The sequence below is a fragment of the Coloeus monedula genome (assembly GCF_965178545.1).
Source record: "Coloeus monedula genome assembly, chromosome: 9".
Lineage (NCBI taxonomy): Eukaryota > Metazoa > Chordata > Aves > Passeriformes > Corvidae > Coloeus > Coloeus monedula.
Genome location: NC_138789.1, coordinates 25,004,911 through 25,023,621, shown reverse-complemented (window position 1 = coordinate 25,023,621; position 18,711 = coordinate 25,004,911). Strand labels below are relative to the sequence as shown.

Below are 18,711 nucleotides of genomic sequence, written 5' to 3'. Positions count from 1 at the left end.
AATCAAAACTTAACTATTCTTTTGAGTTTAGGTTTATTGTACAAGGCAGATGAAAGCTGACAGTTCTGATTTCTTTGCTGATCAGAGGGCTGGGGGAGCTGGTTTGTTTGCTTATTTTGTTTTCAGAAAAATTTTGTCTTATTTCTGTGTAATCTGCTCCAAAGCCATCTTCCTAATGGTACCTTTTTATCTTCTGTTCTCTTAACACTTTGTTCTCTGCTGCCCCTTGCTTTGCCAGCTCCTTGTATGCAAAGTGCCTTTTCTGCCCAAAGATCAGCTTCTCTTTCTTTCTCTTTTTCCTTTTTCCAAGGAGTTTTTTAACAGTAATCCCCAATGATTTTACTTAGTTTTCTGCTCATGTGGGCTGGAAATCTATTCAGGCTTCATGAAAAAGCTCGTTTGAAAGTACTGATTCTATTGTATTGTCTGAACCGTTTAGTTTATTTATTTGGGGATATAAAAGATGTGAACTCTCATATTTTTTCCAGTTGGAAATTAGCACAGATATATTTCTGGTGTCTGACACAGCAGAGAGACTTCTGGAGTGGTCTGTGGGGAATAAACATTCCTCTGGGGAGGCTGGGACTGGAGAGGGCAAAGCTGAGCTGGGCTCCTGTGTCTCCTCCATAACCCAAACCCGCAGGACCGTGGGCAAGGGGAGCCACATTTCAGAAGGAAAAATGTTCTCTGTCTGCAGTGCCCAAAAGAAAAATTTAAGCTCACTGAAAACAAGAATGAATCTGACACCTAATTTTGCCACTATAAATTGGAACATTTACATTTGTGTTGGTCTTTCAAAAAAAAAAAAAAAAAAAAAAATTTAAAAAATCCTGAAATATAGCTGTCTGACACAATAGAGTTCAGGCTAAGAACAAGGATAAATTTTCCTGGCATTTTCACCTGTGGAAACTTTGTTCACCTTTCCTGCAGCTGTGAAATTGGTTTGAAATGATGGACTGATGCTTCCTCCTGAGTTATTCTTGACATACCACAGCTTTTTTGCTAACTGAAAAATAGGTACTCTTTGGGGAAGCAAATTGCTTTTCCTAACACAGTGTGTAAATGTTGTTGTAAACATCTAGATAATTAATTTTTAAGGTTAATGCTCAATGGATGCTTGGAAACCTCTTAGATTTCTTCTAAAAAATGAAGAACATAAATAAGGACAATGGTAGCAATTAAAATACAGAACTATCTATTTCTAAAAAAAAATGGAAACCTCAGAGTGACTCACAAATCACAGGTAAACACCCACATTTCAAATTACCTGGAGAAACATATTTTCTGTGCAGCCCAAAGGACAAGTGCTTTGCAGTATCTCATGACAAAGTTACCACATTCTTGGTTAAATGTTTGTTACATGTGAGCAAATCTCAGCTTCTGTCCTGTGGGGATCTGGTTCTGAGGGGCACAATCTCTCCCCAGTGACTGTCTCACCAGGGGGAACTGGGGAAACTCAGCCTTTGGCTGGACTGAGCCCTGAAGCATCTCCACATTTGTGATGCAAAAAATGGGCAGTTTCATGTTAAAATTGGTTAACAGAGCGTTTGGCTCCCTTCTCTCTTCCACTAGGACCTCATGCTCAAAGTAGTCCCCAGTTTGCCAGTCACCAGCTTTTTCACAAGTGCATGCTCTGGGTTTTTTAACCACCACTAGATTTACATCAGGTAGCAGGTCCCCAGTGAATTGCTTATAGAACAACTGTAAAAGAGAGATAATTTGAACCAGTTAGCAATGAGGCTAATGAAAAGAGGGTTTCAGACCTCTTATCTCTGTTCAGTGGACAGGACAAATGTTGTCCCCTATTTTATTAGTCAGAATAACCTGACATGGAGTGAGGAGAGGAGCAAACTTGTAATATCTGGATGGCCTCATTTTCTCAGATTCTCAGATCTCCATTCCAGGCTGCTCTCAGGGAAACTAATTCAGCTCATTGATTTTGATGAACCAAACTTTTATTTTCTCCTTTAATAAAACATAACATGTTATCGACAACATATATAACTCTCTTCAGCTGCTGTGAATGAAAATTCCCCTGGAATGTTTTTCACACTTTAAAGCACCAGGGTGAAGGATTTGGACTAAAATGCCAAATTTAAGAACTAAGATAAAACTGTACCAATTGAGATTTGTAGAGTGAAATGCTGCCTTGGTTCTGGTAGCCGTTACTTGACTTTTTTATTTACAATTCTAGAGACACCACCCATAGATTAAACATGAATTACACTAGATAGTGTACAAAGGCAGAGTGACCCTGGGAGAGGCTGTAAGGAGTCCCAGAGCCGCCCTGTTAGTTCTAAGGAATTTTGATGGCAGTTGCAGCCTGAATGTACCTTGTTCCACAAGTTCTGTGGCTCAAGATACTCAGTTGCAGGGATTTAGTAATGATTTTAGCACATTTCATAGGAAAGTACAGCGACATTACTTCAGAGACAAATGAGAAAGCGATGGGTCTGTTTGGAAAGTCAGACTGTTCCTTTTACCTCCAGAAGAGCCCACGCTCTTTTGTACCATTTGACTTCTCCAGACAGTGCTGTCATGGGCTGTAATTAAACAGGCAGGTTTGGGGAGAATGAAGATTTGGATGCTCTGAATCATTTGTTGAAGTGAACGTCACAAGCTGTGGTCTGGTTCGGGAAAAAAAAATTTTTTTTGGAGCAATAGAAAAACAAACTCATTGCCATGGATTGTGAAAGGAAACAGACTCAAATTGAAATTAGATGAAAAGCTTGAAATTAGATGAGACCAAAATAGTTGGACATATAAATTTATGTATTTGTCCATCCATAATAGATTCTAATTTGACTTTTTGCTGCAATTTTTATCATGTTGCCTTGACTTATATACAGTAATCAAGAGACATTACACAATATGTGGAGGTTGGGGAGGGATTTTCAATAATCCTCCTAATTTAAATGTGAAAACATAGAGTTATTCCCCCTTCCCTCCTGCCTGTCCCTATTGCAGAAAAGTCTTTGGCTGTAGTGGTGCTGTGACAGCCCAAGCAGAGCTTGGGGGGCTGGAGTCAGCCACTCTTTCAGTGAAAAATTCTCATGTTTCAGAAAATTTCCCAACATCTCCAGAACCCCAGGTGGTTTTTTTTTCCTTCTCATAGAATTCCCTTTTTTTCCAAAACAGTAATGCCTTTGAACCCAAGCCAGTCTTCTCCCCACCAGGGTGCTGGCTATTCTGGCATGAAGAGATTATTAAGATACTATTAAACTTAGTATTAGTTGACATGGAGAGAATAGAAAGCTGCTACTAAACTGGTACTAGCTGGTAACTAAACTGCTTATGCCAGATATGAATTTTGGAACTTTAGTCCCAATTTGAGTAAATATTTATTGAGTTACAGGCAGCAAAAGAAGGTTTGGGAGAAATGATCTGCTGGTTCAGAGCTCAATCTTAAGGTCCAGATGGGCCAGAGCAGGGACATGAGCTCCCAAATTTGTGTTTCCCTTATGATGTAATCACAGGCTCCTACAACTGTATGTTTAGTTTAAAAATTGCCTGTGTTGGGGGTTGATCTGTGCTGTCTGTTATCCAAACCAGCCCATAAACAATGGCTGGTCAGTCAATATCCCATTACTGGTATAGGTAGATATGCTTTGTTTCTAATTACACATTCATTGAACACTGTTGCTTCTCTTCCCCAGACCCCCAACAAATGGTGAACTTTCAAAGTTCATAATTGCTTTCATAAAAGCTGCTCCTTTCCTTTGTGAGCCTTAATATAAGATAAGAATCACAACTAAAGAATGGCAAAGCTGTGCCTAAAGGGATCTGTGTCAAGGATAGATTTTGGTTGTTAATGGCACTGTGTGGGGTCTGTACAGTTTTCCTGCCCTTGTTTACTCTATTTTTCAAAATAAATAAATTTTAAAGAGAAGGGTTTGTTAGTTCCTGCTGCTTACTATGTACTTTAAAACATAATCCGTTGTTTGTGGCATTACAATAATCTCTATAGGCATTAAGTAATTGATGTCACAAGCACAGGATTATAACCACAGCTCTGCAATTTACATAGTAATACAAGAAACTGTGAAAAACCTGCATGGCAGTGTTTCACCAAAACAAGCCCCTTAGAGTGCTGAGTTAAATTGTGGAATGAGTAGATCCTGAACCCTTGCTGTGTAAGTACATTTAAAACATGCACAAACCACGTTTGTTTTAGTGCAGCTAAAAACGGGTTTGATCTCAATGTGGGTGAGGGGCCAGGCCATGGAGAAATGGGCCTCTACTCTTCCTTAATTTCTTGCAGGCCCAGAGCTATTGGGAAAGATCAGAACAAAGGTATTGGCTATATCATCCCTTCTTTTCCCTCAGACAAGGGGTTTTCTGTTGTCATAGCTTTTATTGGCAAAGTTAAGGACCAGTTAATTCCAAAGCAGTTCCATCCTCCTCCCTTTCTTCCCAGAGATGAGATAGCCTTAACAACTTTTTGTCAAGATTGTTAATATCTATAGTGAACAGAGAGGCGCCTTCTTTTGGATTCCTAGCGGTTCACTGTGAGTCTGGGTACTACTTTATGAGTGCTGTGTACGTAAATAAGGCAACCTATAGATGAAGCACCAGTAGATGTCACTCAAGAATACATGGAAGAGACCATGAATTTGTGGGGCCCATAAAGCTGAGAGTGCCCATTGTCAGTGGCCTCACTGGGCAGTCACTGAAGGACCTCAACCTCCCCTGGCTTGGGCAATGATCTACAGCTTTTGGTAGGAACCTCCTCACCAAGGAGCTGCAACCTTCTACTTCTGCCATAGATACTTCAGGGTGTTTGTACATGTGCTAAAAAAATGGCTTTTCCACCTTTCCTTAACCTTTGTTGTATTAATGTTCATTCTAAATAGCTTTGGAGCACAACAGGGCTGCAAGAACATTATGTGTGAATCTTCTGTTCCTGAGACAAGTAGTTCAAAGGGGAAGAAGGAGAGATCTCAGCTACCTGTTTGGCAGTGCTTTGGGAAAATAGGAAGGTACCATGTATCGTTGGTTTGGGGAAAGAAATAGGCAAGTGTCAGATATTAAGTAGGAGAATATGTGCACTGGAAGAATGAGTAAAGTAGCTTAAAGGTTTGGCACTGTCTTTCATTATTCGGACTTGGTTTTGATTCTAAACCAGAATCGAGTTACCACGTATTGCAGCAATCAAATATCTGCAGAGGTCACTGTCAAAATGGTTTAAAATGCTCATTATAGTTCTTAGCATGAGCGATAACATATCCCAAACCACTTTATAAATGTTCTTCCACACCTATATTATCAATAATTGATTCCACAGAGTAGGCTACAGCAGATGCAATTTGCTAAAATCCCAGTCAAGTGTCAACAAGCTGACTGGTTCATTTTATCATGATACCAGGAAACTTTAGCAGCTAATCATAAAGGAAGTACAAAATGTGAGATCTTGTTTCATTATGTGAACAAAAGCCTGTGATTTCAGGATGGAAAGAAAAGATTATTGCTCAGCATAATGTGGAGGGAAAAAAGGCAACTTTAAATCATCAAATTATCCTTTTTTACAGGATTTAAATTAGTAGCTTTTTGGGATCATTATTTAAATCAAGAGTTTCTCTTTGGATGTAACTCTTGCTCTCTGAAGGGAGGTAGCTACAAGTAGTGAAACTTGCATTTGAGGAACTAGGGAGATGTGAAAGTCTTACCTTTTTTGCAACACCTTCCTTCATCTAAGCCTTCCTTAGAAAATTCATCCAGATGTTGATCAGCCCTGAATATTTCTTAAACTGTCCAACAGGAGGTGGCAACAAGGAAGGATGGGATACAGCCTTTAACCTCCCCCTCCTGCACATTGTCCCTCCAATGCAAACCCTGGTGATGCCTGTGGGCAGCCACATTGTGCCACCCAACTGTGCCCAGCTGCACACTTGGGATCTCTTTGATTCTTTTCTGAACCCTGGTTCTTTCATGCCATAATGTGAAAGGACAGATTTCTTAAGCATTGACAATGCAGAATGTGGCAATACTAAAGGCCACAGAAATGTGAAATGCACCCTTCAGTACATCCTCAGCTTTATTTTGTGATAAGATACAATGGTTTCAATTACTTGTGTGTCAACACAGTTTACAGAAAAGAAACAGAAAGTTTTGAAGTCAAAAAGAAAAGCCACTATTAGTGACAACTTGTGGCAAAATTTCAAGGAAAAAAAATACCATCGTACTCTTCATTTCAATCTTAAACCCTCTGCACAGTAAATTGAAGGTGGTGAGGGACAGACATGTTCAAAACACACTCAGATGAGGGAGAAGAAATCAATAGCAGAGACCAAAATACATTTTGGAAGACAAAGTCCTTGTGAGGTCCCAGAGAGTCAATTCCAGCTTCCTGTGTGGGGGCTGTGGCAGGAGCTGTTAGTGAGTGGCAGCCTGGTTTTGGGTTCACAGCTGCAGCGAAAACTGCCCACAGAGTGGAGGCAGTGAAAGGGCACAAATCCAACAGGAGCTTTCTAGAGCTGAAGCTGGTCTCAGCTCTGGGCTTAGGAATTTCATATGGAGACTCAGAGGTGGCCTTGGGTTTTAGAAAAACCTCTGCTGGTTCCTGGGATGTGGAAGGCCGGGAAGCTGAAGAAGCTTCCGGCACCATGTGTGGAATAGATCCCTGAATGGCTGCTGCCAGCTCCATCCCCACTTACCTGCCCTGCTGGGTGTGGCGGCCTTGGAGATGATGTGCTGGGACAGTACGCAGGGATAAGGATATTTTTTGGATCATGGCTGGAGGAGGAGTAGGAAGATGACTTTATAATTGCTTTTTTATCACTCTTTCTGACTATATTGACTTTATATTTGACACAGCTTTGGCTGGCAAGTAAGGCCCAGATACATTCAGAATTAGATATGACGAGGCTCATTCTTACATGAGAAGAAAATCATCGGTTGCTACAGAAACAGCTCCATATCAGTCTCGTGGGGCATCTTTGCATCTGGCTTTTTTTCCTTCTCTTTTGCTAATCTGTAGATAAAAGTCAAAGCAAGTGCTGCACATCCCACATCTATATAAAAGGTTGGAGGAACTCTGCAGAGAGCAAAGTGTGAAAGAACATCTCATAGATAAGCTAAACTTAAATGAATGGGTTAATTTACACTCCCCCTGCAATTTTTTTCCTAGTTTTGCAACTCTTGCTAAGTTAATTGAGGTGAAAATTAAATTACACCCGTCAGCAAATATTTTAAAGACCTCCAAAACAAAGGGAGAGAAAGGAGGTATTTAGAAAAGGAGCTACCAAGAAGCAGGAAAAAATCTGAGGGGTGAGTTAGAATCTGTGTCGAGAAAATTGCATCTTGCAATGGAATAATAATCCAGACTCACTTTCAGGCAAGTTGTTTAACTGGATAAATTAAGGAATTAGTTAAAAGTAAGTGTGTATTATGGGTGAACAGGGACCATTCTGCACACTGCAGACCAGCTCACCAGCAACGTTCCTCAACCAGTTTTCTAAAATGTCATGAATTCTTGATGCTTGCTAGATTAATATTTATTGAGTGAATCAATGCTTAATTTATTAAAAAATTGCCTTCCTTGTATTTTAATATGATTTATTACTCATCAGTGCTTATTGCATTAATTAAAGATTGTGTTAATTTTGTGGAAGTGAACACGATCTGCTGCAGGTTTGCTCGGAGCCCTGGTGCACTGTAAGGGATGGTGCCTCTGGGCAGTGCCAGAGTTGGAAACTGCTCCAGGTGGGAAGCAGAATGAATCACCAGTGGCCTCTTCCTGCCCTTGGGATCTCAAACAGCCAGCAGAGTGGAAAAGAGGATGCTGCCCCTTAAGGGCAGGACAGGATTACAGCAACAGCGATACTGTGATGACGCAGGGAATATTTCTGTTTGTCTCTTATAAATTATGGCTGATGCTGTGGGGATCATTTTAGTGTTTCTCATGGAATGCCTTTTTGTCAACGTAGGTGAAATCCAGCCGTAGAGACATGGGAAGCTGTCACCACTTTCCTGACCAGGGACAACAGTCATTGCATTTCAGTGCTCAGATTGTAAGACATTCTTGGGACAGTAGGTTGCCTGAAGATTGGGATGGTCCCAAGCATCTCAGCAGGGGCAGGTGTTTGAGAAGTGGAAAATTCCTAAAGGCAGAACAAAAAAAGCCAGACATCTTGTGAGCTGAGTCTTTCAAGAAATCTGTCAAAACAGGGAGAGGGTGATCATGCTAGAGGGGGGCCACAGCTGCAATTTGCATCTTTCAGCACTGAAGAAAGAAGAAAATATATAAAGCCCCACAGCCACGATTCTTCTGATGAAATTATTTTATTAATGGGTGTGACATTTGTAATGTCTCTCTCTTTAAATTCAAATACTGCTGTTTTTATAGCTACTCGTAAGTGAGTCTGTCTGTTTTTTTTTTTTTTTAATCCATCTAGTTACTAGGCTGCTTGCATCCAGCTGAGCCCTGGAAACGGCAGAGAGCTAGCCCTAAGATCTGAGAGCAGGCTGGAATTTCCACAAAGTGATTGCGTCCATAATTAGGGCATTTTTGCATGTTTAAATGCACAATTCTGGAAAGCACTTTGCTGTTTGCTTCTCTCCAGGGCTGGGGTGAGTGTACGCAAACTTCCCTTGACGAGCTAAATCAGAGAAACCTCTTCAAGGTCCAATGAAGGTCAGAGCTGAGAATTTTTTCCTCCCTCTGTCACCAGGCAGGCAGGAACGACCGAGCTCCAGCCTGGAGCACTTGGGTGGAGCCAGTGCCAAGAACCTGGTGGCATTTCAAATCCCTTGCAGTAGTTAGGTGTTAGATGCAAAAGATCAGTGCTGCTCCACTTGAAGTCAGAGAAATAACTTCAGCTTAAAGTTCAACATATACACAAAGATTTCCTGGATCTGGAGTTAATTTGTTTTTTTCAAGGTCAGCTTGAAGGCAATATTCAAACTGGAAAAAAGTTACAAACTGAACATACTTGTAAAAATTTCATTTTATTTCCCATTTGTTTAACTGGTCCTATATGCTTATGTTTTCCTGACGTATCAAGCTAAGCTATTTTGGTTTTTATTTAATGTTTATTTTTACCCCATTTAATAGACAACTGGGGGCCAGTTGGGCTGCATGCCTTTCTCTCTGTTCCATATCTTTACATTTTCCAACTTTCTTTGATGCAGGATATTTATATTCCACCTTTTTTCCTAGTAGAGAGGCTTTCATGGAGTATAGGCTTCAGATATATATTTTCTGCTCTAGCTGTTCATTAGATATATAGCATTTGGAGTTCCAGTTGTGCTGAGAAATGTAAGCAAAGCTTTTGGCCCAGTGGGGGCTAAGCTCTGGCATTTCACTGCTTTGTACATATGAATCAGGATTAAGGTGCAGGATCTATATAAAAATTTAGCTCATTAGGAGATGTTTCGTCTCACAGCTCCCACGGGGAAGGCGGGTCCTGTGCTCACACACAGGATTTCTTACTCTGCTTTGCTGCTCCCTGGGAAAGGAGGAGTTCAGCAGGTGACACAAAGCAGCAGCAGGATATTCTGCTCCCTTTTACCCTGGCACACCTGGAAAAAGGTTTGGCACACACTGATCTCAGTATTTTAAACTAAAGCAAATGTGCTCGAGCACACTGCTAAGGTCATGCTCAGAATGACTTAGCAGAGTTAAGAGAACAAGGAGTACCTCTGGAAAAAGAAAGATAGGAATTTTCTCTCAAATATATTTTGTGTTGTATAAGAGGTAAGGTACTGAGGGCCAGGAAGGTTTCAGAAAATGTGTTTTTTCTAGCCTGACACCCCACTTGGCTTCCCAGCAGGCCAAATTCACTGTTGTGTCCAGCATAGCTCAAGTGTGTTCAGTGGATGACCAACTGTGTCCATGCACTTCAGCCAGTGAAGCTTTACCACAGAGGAACGATGGGCTTGGAAAGGATTTTCATCTGTCATGATTTCCAAGGAAGAGCGCTCAGGGTAGGGAATACCAGGTCAATGTTTCCTCCTCAAGGACTTTCAGCTGTCACATAGGGAATACAGTGAGTGCAGTGATGAGAATTAGATTAGAAGAAGATCAATAGGGCTGACAATAAATGAAAGTAACACAGACATTATTGAGCAAATTAGGAGAGAGAAATTAAACTGGACAGTATAATCTTCAATACCTGCTAGACACACTGATGTTGGGCAAAGTTAGGGAGAAGACAGTAAGTTGGAAAGTGCCGTGATGAAGGGGCAGTAACAGTCTGTCCATGAGGTGGGGAAAGCCCTGCTCTCAGCCCACAGAAAAGCAGAAAAAGGTGATAATGGTCCAGGAGTACATGGATTTAAGTGGCAGGCTGTGGAGAGGCAATGGTGGAGAGATCACCTAAGACCGGGAATGTGGAGTAGGCAACAGCGCTGGCTATGTGTTACGGAAAAAGGGAACTTCAGATGTACCCCACCATCACAAAGGCTTTGGTGGGCTAGCTTTTTCCTGGCCAAAAATTTTCCTAACTTTCTCATAGTACTGGTTTGTTTGCCCTGTGAAGGTTTGCAGCCTTTCCAGAAACCAGTCCTCTGTGTAAACTTGATTATTTGCCATATTAACTCCCTGTATTTTGCTGTCTGTACACATATCCAGTGATGATCAAGTCTGGCAAGCTTTTGGGGCGAGGGATATCCAGTGGCAACGAGATCCATGGTCTGACTGTGCTCAGCATGAAAAGAAGCTTTCCTTTTATCAGTCTTGAGTTTGTCTAGATCCTCTTACATGTCTTTGAAAGGTTCACCCCAAGGCGATATAATTGTGTTTGATCACATACAGGCATTGAGTCAGTGATTGATATGAATAAAGAACTTAGAGTTGCTTGTCCTGGTTCCATGTCTTCTTCCCTGTGGAATCAGAAATCACTTTTATAAATATATCAGTCCATCTGTGCTTCCAGCTATCCATTTCAAGTATATGTTCCAAAAAAGAAATAGTAACACTTTATAAGCCCAAATAAAAACACATTAAAAGGATTGAGGAAGGGGTTTTTCTTCCTCATAAAGTACATGTGGATCCCTTCCAAAAGAGTTACTGTGAGCCATGTAACTTGTAATTAATTCTGCTATAAATGTCAGAGCACTTACTTTGCAGGTCTAATCTGACCCACTAAAATTAGTCCCCTTTTAACAATTCCTTTTATAATTTGTTTTTCAGCAGAAACGGCGGCTTGACCTCCTGACAATAACCAGCCCTGGTAAGTGAGCTCTGCCGCGCCGCTCTCTTCTCTTCTCTTAAAGAGATGGTTGTCTAAATGTGTTTTTTCCCTGGTCTCTGACATGCAAAATGAAAACCACTGTTCCCCAGAAAATCTTTCACCTAATAACAAGTGACAGCTATATTGTGCTTGGCAAAGCCCCGGGCACTTATCCGTTCACAGAGCTGCCTCTTCAGACCTTTACTCTATGAATTGGAGTGCTGATATTTCTTTAAGCCTCCTGGGGTTACAGTTAGTGGTATATCTGCAGGGCAGATGCCCTCAAATTCACAAAGTGTGTTCAAGTATCACAGAAATGCAAGCTTGACTTTCCTTGGTGGCATACGGGAGCAGTTTGGGGAGTCCGGAGATGGTGACACTGTGTGTGAGGTGGGAGACACGAGATCCAGGCTCAGGGCAGAGAACCCCAAAGTGGGTCAGAAAGTATTTAGGTAGAATTAAAATGTTCTTAACTATCTGCTTCACGATGGCTTTTGTCATTTGCCTGTTGAGGAGATAAACCAAAATTTGTTCTTCTTGGGAAAGTGTGGGGCTCTTTGGCAAGAGTGAGTTTTGAAGGTCTCAGCACTGTGGTTGAAATGCAGGTTGGTTCAGTTGTGCTCCTCTGTGATCTCAGTCCTTAAGGCTGGCTGGCTTTTAATTTATTTCTATTTGCCTGGCTCACTTTCTTTCCATTAGCTGCTAGAGAAGTTTGCTGCCCATCAGCTTCAGATGAAGCCCTGCTCAAACAGTGCCATATTTTTGGGTAACTTTGTTCATTTTTCAGATGTGTGTATGAATTAAGCTTTGAGGTGGGCTTTAACTGGGACTAATGAATTCTGGCCTTAACTGGTAATAATGTGTTAGCAGAGTGAACAGGTGTTATGGGAAGTGAACAAAATGTGACACACATTTGCTTGGATAACAATTTTGCATCAATAATTGTTCTGACACTCTAAATGTAGATATAATCTGTGACATGGTTTCTCCTTCACTAACCTTGTTAAAATAATAAGAATTAAAATAAGGAGGAGGAACACTTTGTTGGGACAGATGTTTGAGGCTGTTGGCAATTGCATCACATTTTTGCATGTTCACTTTTCATGCAGTTTGCAATTATGTTAATGTATGCTCAGGGCACTTGCTGATAAAAGCAACAATACAGTGTGATACAGCCATTGTCACTATTCTAACTGTAACTTCAAGGACAAACATGGCACATTTTTCATTTTCCACATCTTCAGCATTCCCTGTTTCTACAGGAAAAAGAAAAAAAAAAGATCTCTGAAGGTCTTAATCATAGCACACGCTCAGATCTTGGATAAGGGCACCAAAGTCCACAGACACTTTTTCAATAAGAGAAAAAGAGGATTGGGGACCAGAATGATTTAAAACGAGTCTTTTCTGTAAAATAAACTTATGATACTTTCCTCACAATTTCAGATACAGTATTCACTGTGAAAGGGTTGATTGGGTTGAGTTTGTGCATAGATGTGATCACAGTATGTAGCTGTAGCTTCAGATCTCTGTTTAATAAAGCAATCTACTAAATGAACACAGCAATTAGTTGGAAGCATCTTCAATAACTGTGTATGTAGGCACACTGCACTAAAAGGGGGAAAAGCTTTCTACAATGCTTACCTTTTCTGAAATGCAAGTTTTACCCTTTGATATTTAACCAGAAATCTACAGTAACTGGACACATAGGAAAAAAAAAAATAATGCTTGTTCATGATTACATAATAAAGTGCCTATAGTTTTGCTTTCAGTAGAGGCATTTTCAAAAGAAGCTTGGTGCTGGATCAGGTCAAACTTACCAAAGACCCTAAAGTTGAGGTTTTTCAAAGGGGTTGAAAAAGTTAGGCACTCAGTTCCTGGTAGGATTGGAAAATGTCAGCCTGTGATTAAAGGGTCTAGTTTCAGCCCTACAAATACAAAAATAAAATAAAATAAATCATAGCCTTGGGGCTTTTATCTGTCTTTGGAGACTGCTACTTTAAAATATTTAGTTCTTTGAGTCCTAGCTCTAAGATCTGACATTGACAGTCTGCTTTTACAAAGTCTTGATATCAGTTATGATAGCTGAGATCAGCCATAATCACTGTCAACCCTTAATTTATTGATTCAAATGAGGGGCTGAGCTGTTTAGTTGCACCTGCCAATCCTCTGGGACTTGTTTCTGTTCTCCACCTTGCCGCAGGCAGGCAGCCTTTGCTTCTGGCAGAGGTCACACAGCTTTAGTTAAGAGTAGTGGAAGTCCTCTTCGTCCCACAAGGGGCGTCGGCCACCAAAACCCTATTGCTTAATTGTAAGAATAGACAAAGGGCTTCAAAAGTAAAGGTGACCTCTGTGATTTGCACCTCTGTCAAGATGAATATCCTCTCTCTTTCTTGTGTGTGTGTGAAGCTCTTGAACTAGTTTTTCTAGCTTTAGTCAAGAATTGATGGTGATCCCTTGCAGGTAGCGCAACAGCTGTTCTCCATGTGCCCCTAAAACAATTTCCAAAAACTGATCAGCCAATTAATGAGATTAATTGCAAGGTAAAATAATGCCATTAATGTAAATTAAGTGTTGCTGAGACTCAGGTGCCAAAACACTTGAAGAGAGTTTGTGGGATCACAGAAAATTAATGTTATCACATTAATAACTGTTATCAGACTGCTTCCCATGGCCATGGCTGTTGCATGATTCCTCAGGAATCACCGAAGGGTCAGAATTTGTGCCTGTTTCTTGCTCCTTGAACCACCCCCCGCCTGTGCTGTGCTGAACCCACACCGAGGGTGACCCAGCACTGCCTCTTGCCCTGCTCCACATGACTTCCAACCCCCAAGCAAAGTGTTCTTGGCTTCCTGAAACCTGGCTGAACAGGTTCTGGGCTTAGAAGCACATCTGCATGTTAAACTGAGCAGGTATAGACCATTAATCTATACCCTGGACTGAGACAAGTCTGGGCAAAAATGAGAAAAATAAAAGAAACAGATAGAAATACAGATGGTTGGAGCTGCAGCTCCAACTACACGGTTTGTGTGCAACATGCAGTGCTCACCTCTTCCAGCACCCTAATAAAGCAGCCATGGAAAGCTCCACACGCTTCCAACTGGAGGAAGTCTCTGCTTTGCTGTGGATCTCTATAAGCAGCTGGACACAAATGATGCATTAGCTGGGAGCAAGCCAGGCTCCCTCGCGCTCAGATATATTCCTTTGAAGTAACTGACACCCCTGTAAAACGTGGAGGGGAGTTCACCGCTCTGCCTTGCTGCTGAGTAGCTGGAGGAATGTTAAGTTAAATTTGTCAATGCTCTCGCCACACTCCTTTCTTCTTGCCCCTTGACATGTGAGGTACAATTAGAGTGCAGCTGTACAGTTCAGGGTGCCCGAGACAGAGCTGATGTGCGCAGTGGGGTGGGGGAAGGATGTTAAAAATTCATTAGGAGCTGGCAGAGACATGCTGGCAGGGAGTGGGACATAATGAGATTTAAGTTTTGGTAATTTAAATTTTCTTTAAACCCAGATTTACCTCTGAATTGGATCCAAAACATTTCCTTAATGCTATTCTAGTTGTCTTTGAGGTTCAGGACCAAAGCTTGAGGTAGTTTAATTTGGCCTTGTTGCACAAAGGAGATGAGGATCTGCCCTTCATTTCTGTGTGATCGTGTTCTAGTAGCACTTTGAGCATGCACATGCAGTCACATCACATTTTGTGGTAACCACTCAATAGCTGCAAATAAGATACCCCTGTTTCCATAGCTTTTCCATGGAGACACAGCTTTTTGCATCTCCTGTGTTTATGATAATAATACAGCTTTCCAATTTCTCTTCTCAGTAAGGTAAGTTCCTCTCCCACTGAAGTATTTTTTAATTATTGATACCATAAATGGAAGTGTGTTGGAAACTATTGGCTTTGAAAATAGCTAACATGTGATATTATCCAAGAACCATCAAGAAAATTCTTTTGAAATTCTCTTTGATTCAGCCATCCTCAGGGCTTTATCCTTCTCTACGAGTCTCTCTACTGCCAATTTAAAATAACATTCTCTTGAAATCAGTGCAGTGTCAGGAGAAATTCATCAGCACTGTAGGTGCATGTTTCCCAGATGTATATAAACCTACTACATTTGGCAGCAGTAAATTGATTGCATTTAACAAACCTGGGGTAGTTGAATATTCTGTAGTGTCCAGCTTGGCTACAGTATGGAATATAAAGTAATTTTTTTAAGTTTCTTTCAGCTCTGTTTTAGGTGAAAAAAAGTAAGTGCTGACTCCATAATTCCTGCTTTTTGATGTACTCAGATTTTCCTAATGTGTAAACCACATCAGAGGCTTACATGCAGGGACAGAGTAAAATAATCCTAATCTCCATTGAGATTTGATCAGAAATGTTAATGACTTATGCGTGCTTCCTCCTAATATTCAAGTTCTTACACTTTTCAACAGGAAAAAAGTGCTTGATTTTAAAAGTATTTATCAGTCTGATCTATGTGGTGAAATATTCTCCCCCCTTTAATATCATCAGTGCTGCATGCTCTAAAAATGTCTCAATTTCATTAATTTGTGATATACTGCTACCCTGAATTCTTTTAAGGTGGCTTTAGCTTCTGCCATACATATTTTACTGGTTTAAATTATAGATATAGGACTGTTGCCTAGTTAATTTCCTCTGGTTAGGAAAATATATTTCTGCTCTCCTGGCATTGCATAAAGTGATATGTGGGATTTGCTATACTTTTTAGCTGATTAAGTTTTGCATTTCTACATATTACTGCTTATGAGACCTCAAGTAAAAGTACGTAAAGGAAGGAGAAGTTTTATAGTATATTTCAAAGTTTCATTTAACTATAAATTCCACCACTAAGCCCTGCTACAAGACTTTTCCATTACCTTCCTGGATAGTCTGGCTATCAACTTCTTTCTAATTGAAGCATGAAAATAATATGAACTCAAAGTCATGAAGCTATGAGACAGGTATTAGTAAAAATGATACCAAGTAATAAAATGTGACAGAAAGTTGTTTGCTGCTAAAACTCAGGGACATTTTTTTTGCAAGTCCTTATTAATTAATAGCACATTGATTTTGGTCTAAGTATGTGTCAGAGGATGGCATTGAAGATTTTAAACAACCTAACATAACCACTGCTCATGTTTGTTAGTGAGGCTTCACATGCTGTTTTACTTGCAAAGGTGGTGGAGAAAAGATATTACTTAGAGTTCCAGTAATAATTGAGTCTTTTCATGCTCAGTGTATTATTTCCCATATCGCTGAGACACTGGGTATTAATCACCCATTTTCCTACAATAATATGAGATAACTGGGGGAGTCAGAACCTTGTTGCTCAGCAAGGCAATAGACCCCAAATGGTTTGGATGAACACACAGTACAAGAATTTCCCTACCATAAAAATAAAATGTAAATGCTAAAATCTCAGCTCAAAGTGAAATCCCCATGCTATCTGTCTTAGCTGAACCATAAAGCTACAGGAATAAGTTTGTTCCAGACTTGATGAAACTTTAGCAAGATGATTGTACTAACAGAGAGCAGAGAGAAGACGCGGACTCCTTCTCCTTTTTTTGTGCCATTAGGTTGGCTTCAGCTGTCCTGAGGCTAATTAGGAAATTTTACTATATCCAATTTCTCATCTTTACAGTATCTGAAGAGCTGTAAGAATTTCCATTTGCTGTGATAAGGAGAAATAATATTGTTGCTTGTAATTACTCATTCATTCAGATCAGTACCTTCCTAATTCTCAGTTATACTTCTCCATTTGCCAGGATAATAATTGCAGAGAAGCCTGCTACTCACTGAATGGTGCTGCTGTTCCCACTGTCTTTTCCCTTCCCTCACACCATGTCCCAAGAGACCAAGTTCTCCCTGATCCTTCTGCCTGTCCCCTGACCTATCCCCCACCTGTGTCCCCAAACATCACCCACATCCATCTCAAAAATCCCAGTTTTGAGTTCTACTGAAATGACGCTTTTTTTGATTCAATAATGAAACCAGAACTTTATCCCCATTTGGTTGTAGAACGTTTACTCTTAGTAAGGCTGTTTCATCCCCACCTTTACATTTAAAAAAGTGACCTTTTTTTGGATACATGTAGAAGAAGTGATATTTGCAAAGTCAAAATAAGACTGCAGAGAAGATATTCTAAAGGCTAATCCATTACTTTTGAAGAAAAATATCAAGCTTTTCCACAATCCCTTATTATTATTCTGGGTCACCATGGTGTTTCCATGCACCTTGGCATGTCCCTTTAATTGGATCCTTACATGGGAAGGTCCAGCACAGTTGCATTGAAAGCTGACATTTCTAACTAACTGACCTTTTCAGGCCCAGTGACACTCCTATAATGATTATCCTCTAGCATTGTTTGGACACAATACCACATACTTCACAGCACATAAAGAATATGTTCTTTGAGAACTATTCAAAATGCCCAATCTCAAGTTAGCAAAATGAGAAAATTGGGTGCAAACATTCATCAGAGTGTTATTGTGCAGGTATCGATTTGAATGCCCTTTCATTTCTCTGGGAAAAAGTGTTGTATTATAGAGCTCTAAATTAACTTCTGTTCTGTTTTTTTCCCCCAGTAAGTATAAAAAGGTCAAATTCATTCATAAGGCTGAATAGATTTGCAGGATATAAGCAATAAGATAGCAATCAACCTTCAAATAACCTTTAAAGAGACAGTATCTTTTCTTACGAACAGTAATTGATCTGCTCATTAAGTCACCGGGTACTCTTTGGGGCTCACCTGGGCAGAAATGTGTAAGACCTGTGACGAAAGGATGTCAGCTACAGCCAAACAAGAACAAAACCCCATGTGGAAATCTAAACATTTTACAGGTTTTGAGGGGTGTAAAATTGATGAGAGGATTGATATTGCAATGTGAATTCCTTGACTTTACTGTTATAAGGGTGAGTGGAAAAGACATAGAAAAGATCTCGAAGTGTGAATTCGGTATTTGTGAGGATGACAACTGTAGCATGTTCATACCTGTCTGACACCTGGATACCTCTTCAACTTTCCTTTTCGATTTAGTGGCTAATGTGGGAGGGTGACCACTGCCTCTGCTCAGTCCATGGAAAGGGGGTGCAGATATAGGGGACCCTCTGCTATGCATGGCATATAGCTGGGTCTTGTTCTGCTAAATTCGGTCAGATTGTCAAATAATGGCTTTCTGTGCATCATGAGGGCTTCGGGGATGGGTGTGTGGGTTAATCATCTCTGCCTACACAGACATAAAACCCGTGTCCAATTTGTTGCAGCACTGACTCCCTGGGTGCTGCCTCCTGTCACCTCCCCTCCTGGGCTGTGGCTCTGCAGCTCCTCCTGTGTAAGCAGGAGCTGCTGAAGGGCTGCTGGAAACTTCTTCAAGGCAACAGTATCTAGCCAGAGCGTCACTCAAAGTGCCAGGATTGCCAATTTAAGATAGCAATCAGAAGATTAGTGTTCTGACCATGTCCATATTTCATTTCTGCATGTAAATCCAAGTTATGTTTTTAGTATTATTTTTATGAATTGCACATAGGCTGAGGACTATC

General features: G+C 40.6%; 1 protein-coding gene across 1 annotated transcript in view; it reads left to right on the top strand.

The window, feature by feature from the left end:
* Positions 1 to 18,711, top strand: part of LOC309576307 (BEN domain-containing protein 5-like) — a gene marked incomplete at its 5' end in the record, with an annotated part of 561,692 nt that overhangs the window by 457,011 nt on the left and 85,970 nt on the right. Inside the window, one exon of the mRNA XM_082287520.1 lies at positions 11,132 to 11,171. Within this exon, the coding sequence (XP_082143646.1) occupies positions 11,132 to 11,171 (40 nt within the window). The remainder of the gene's footprint in view (positions 1 to 11,131; positions 11,172 to 18,711) is intronic.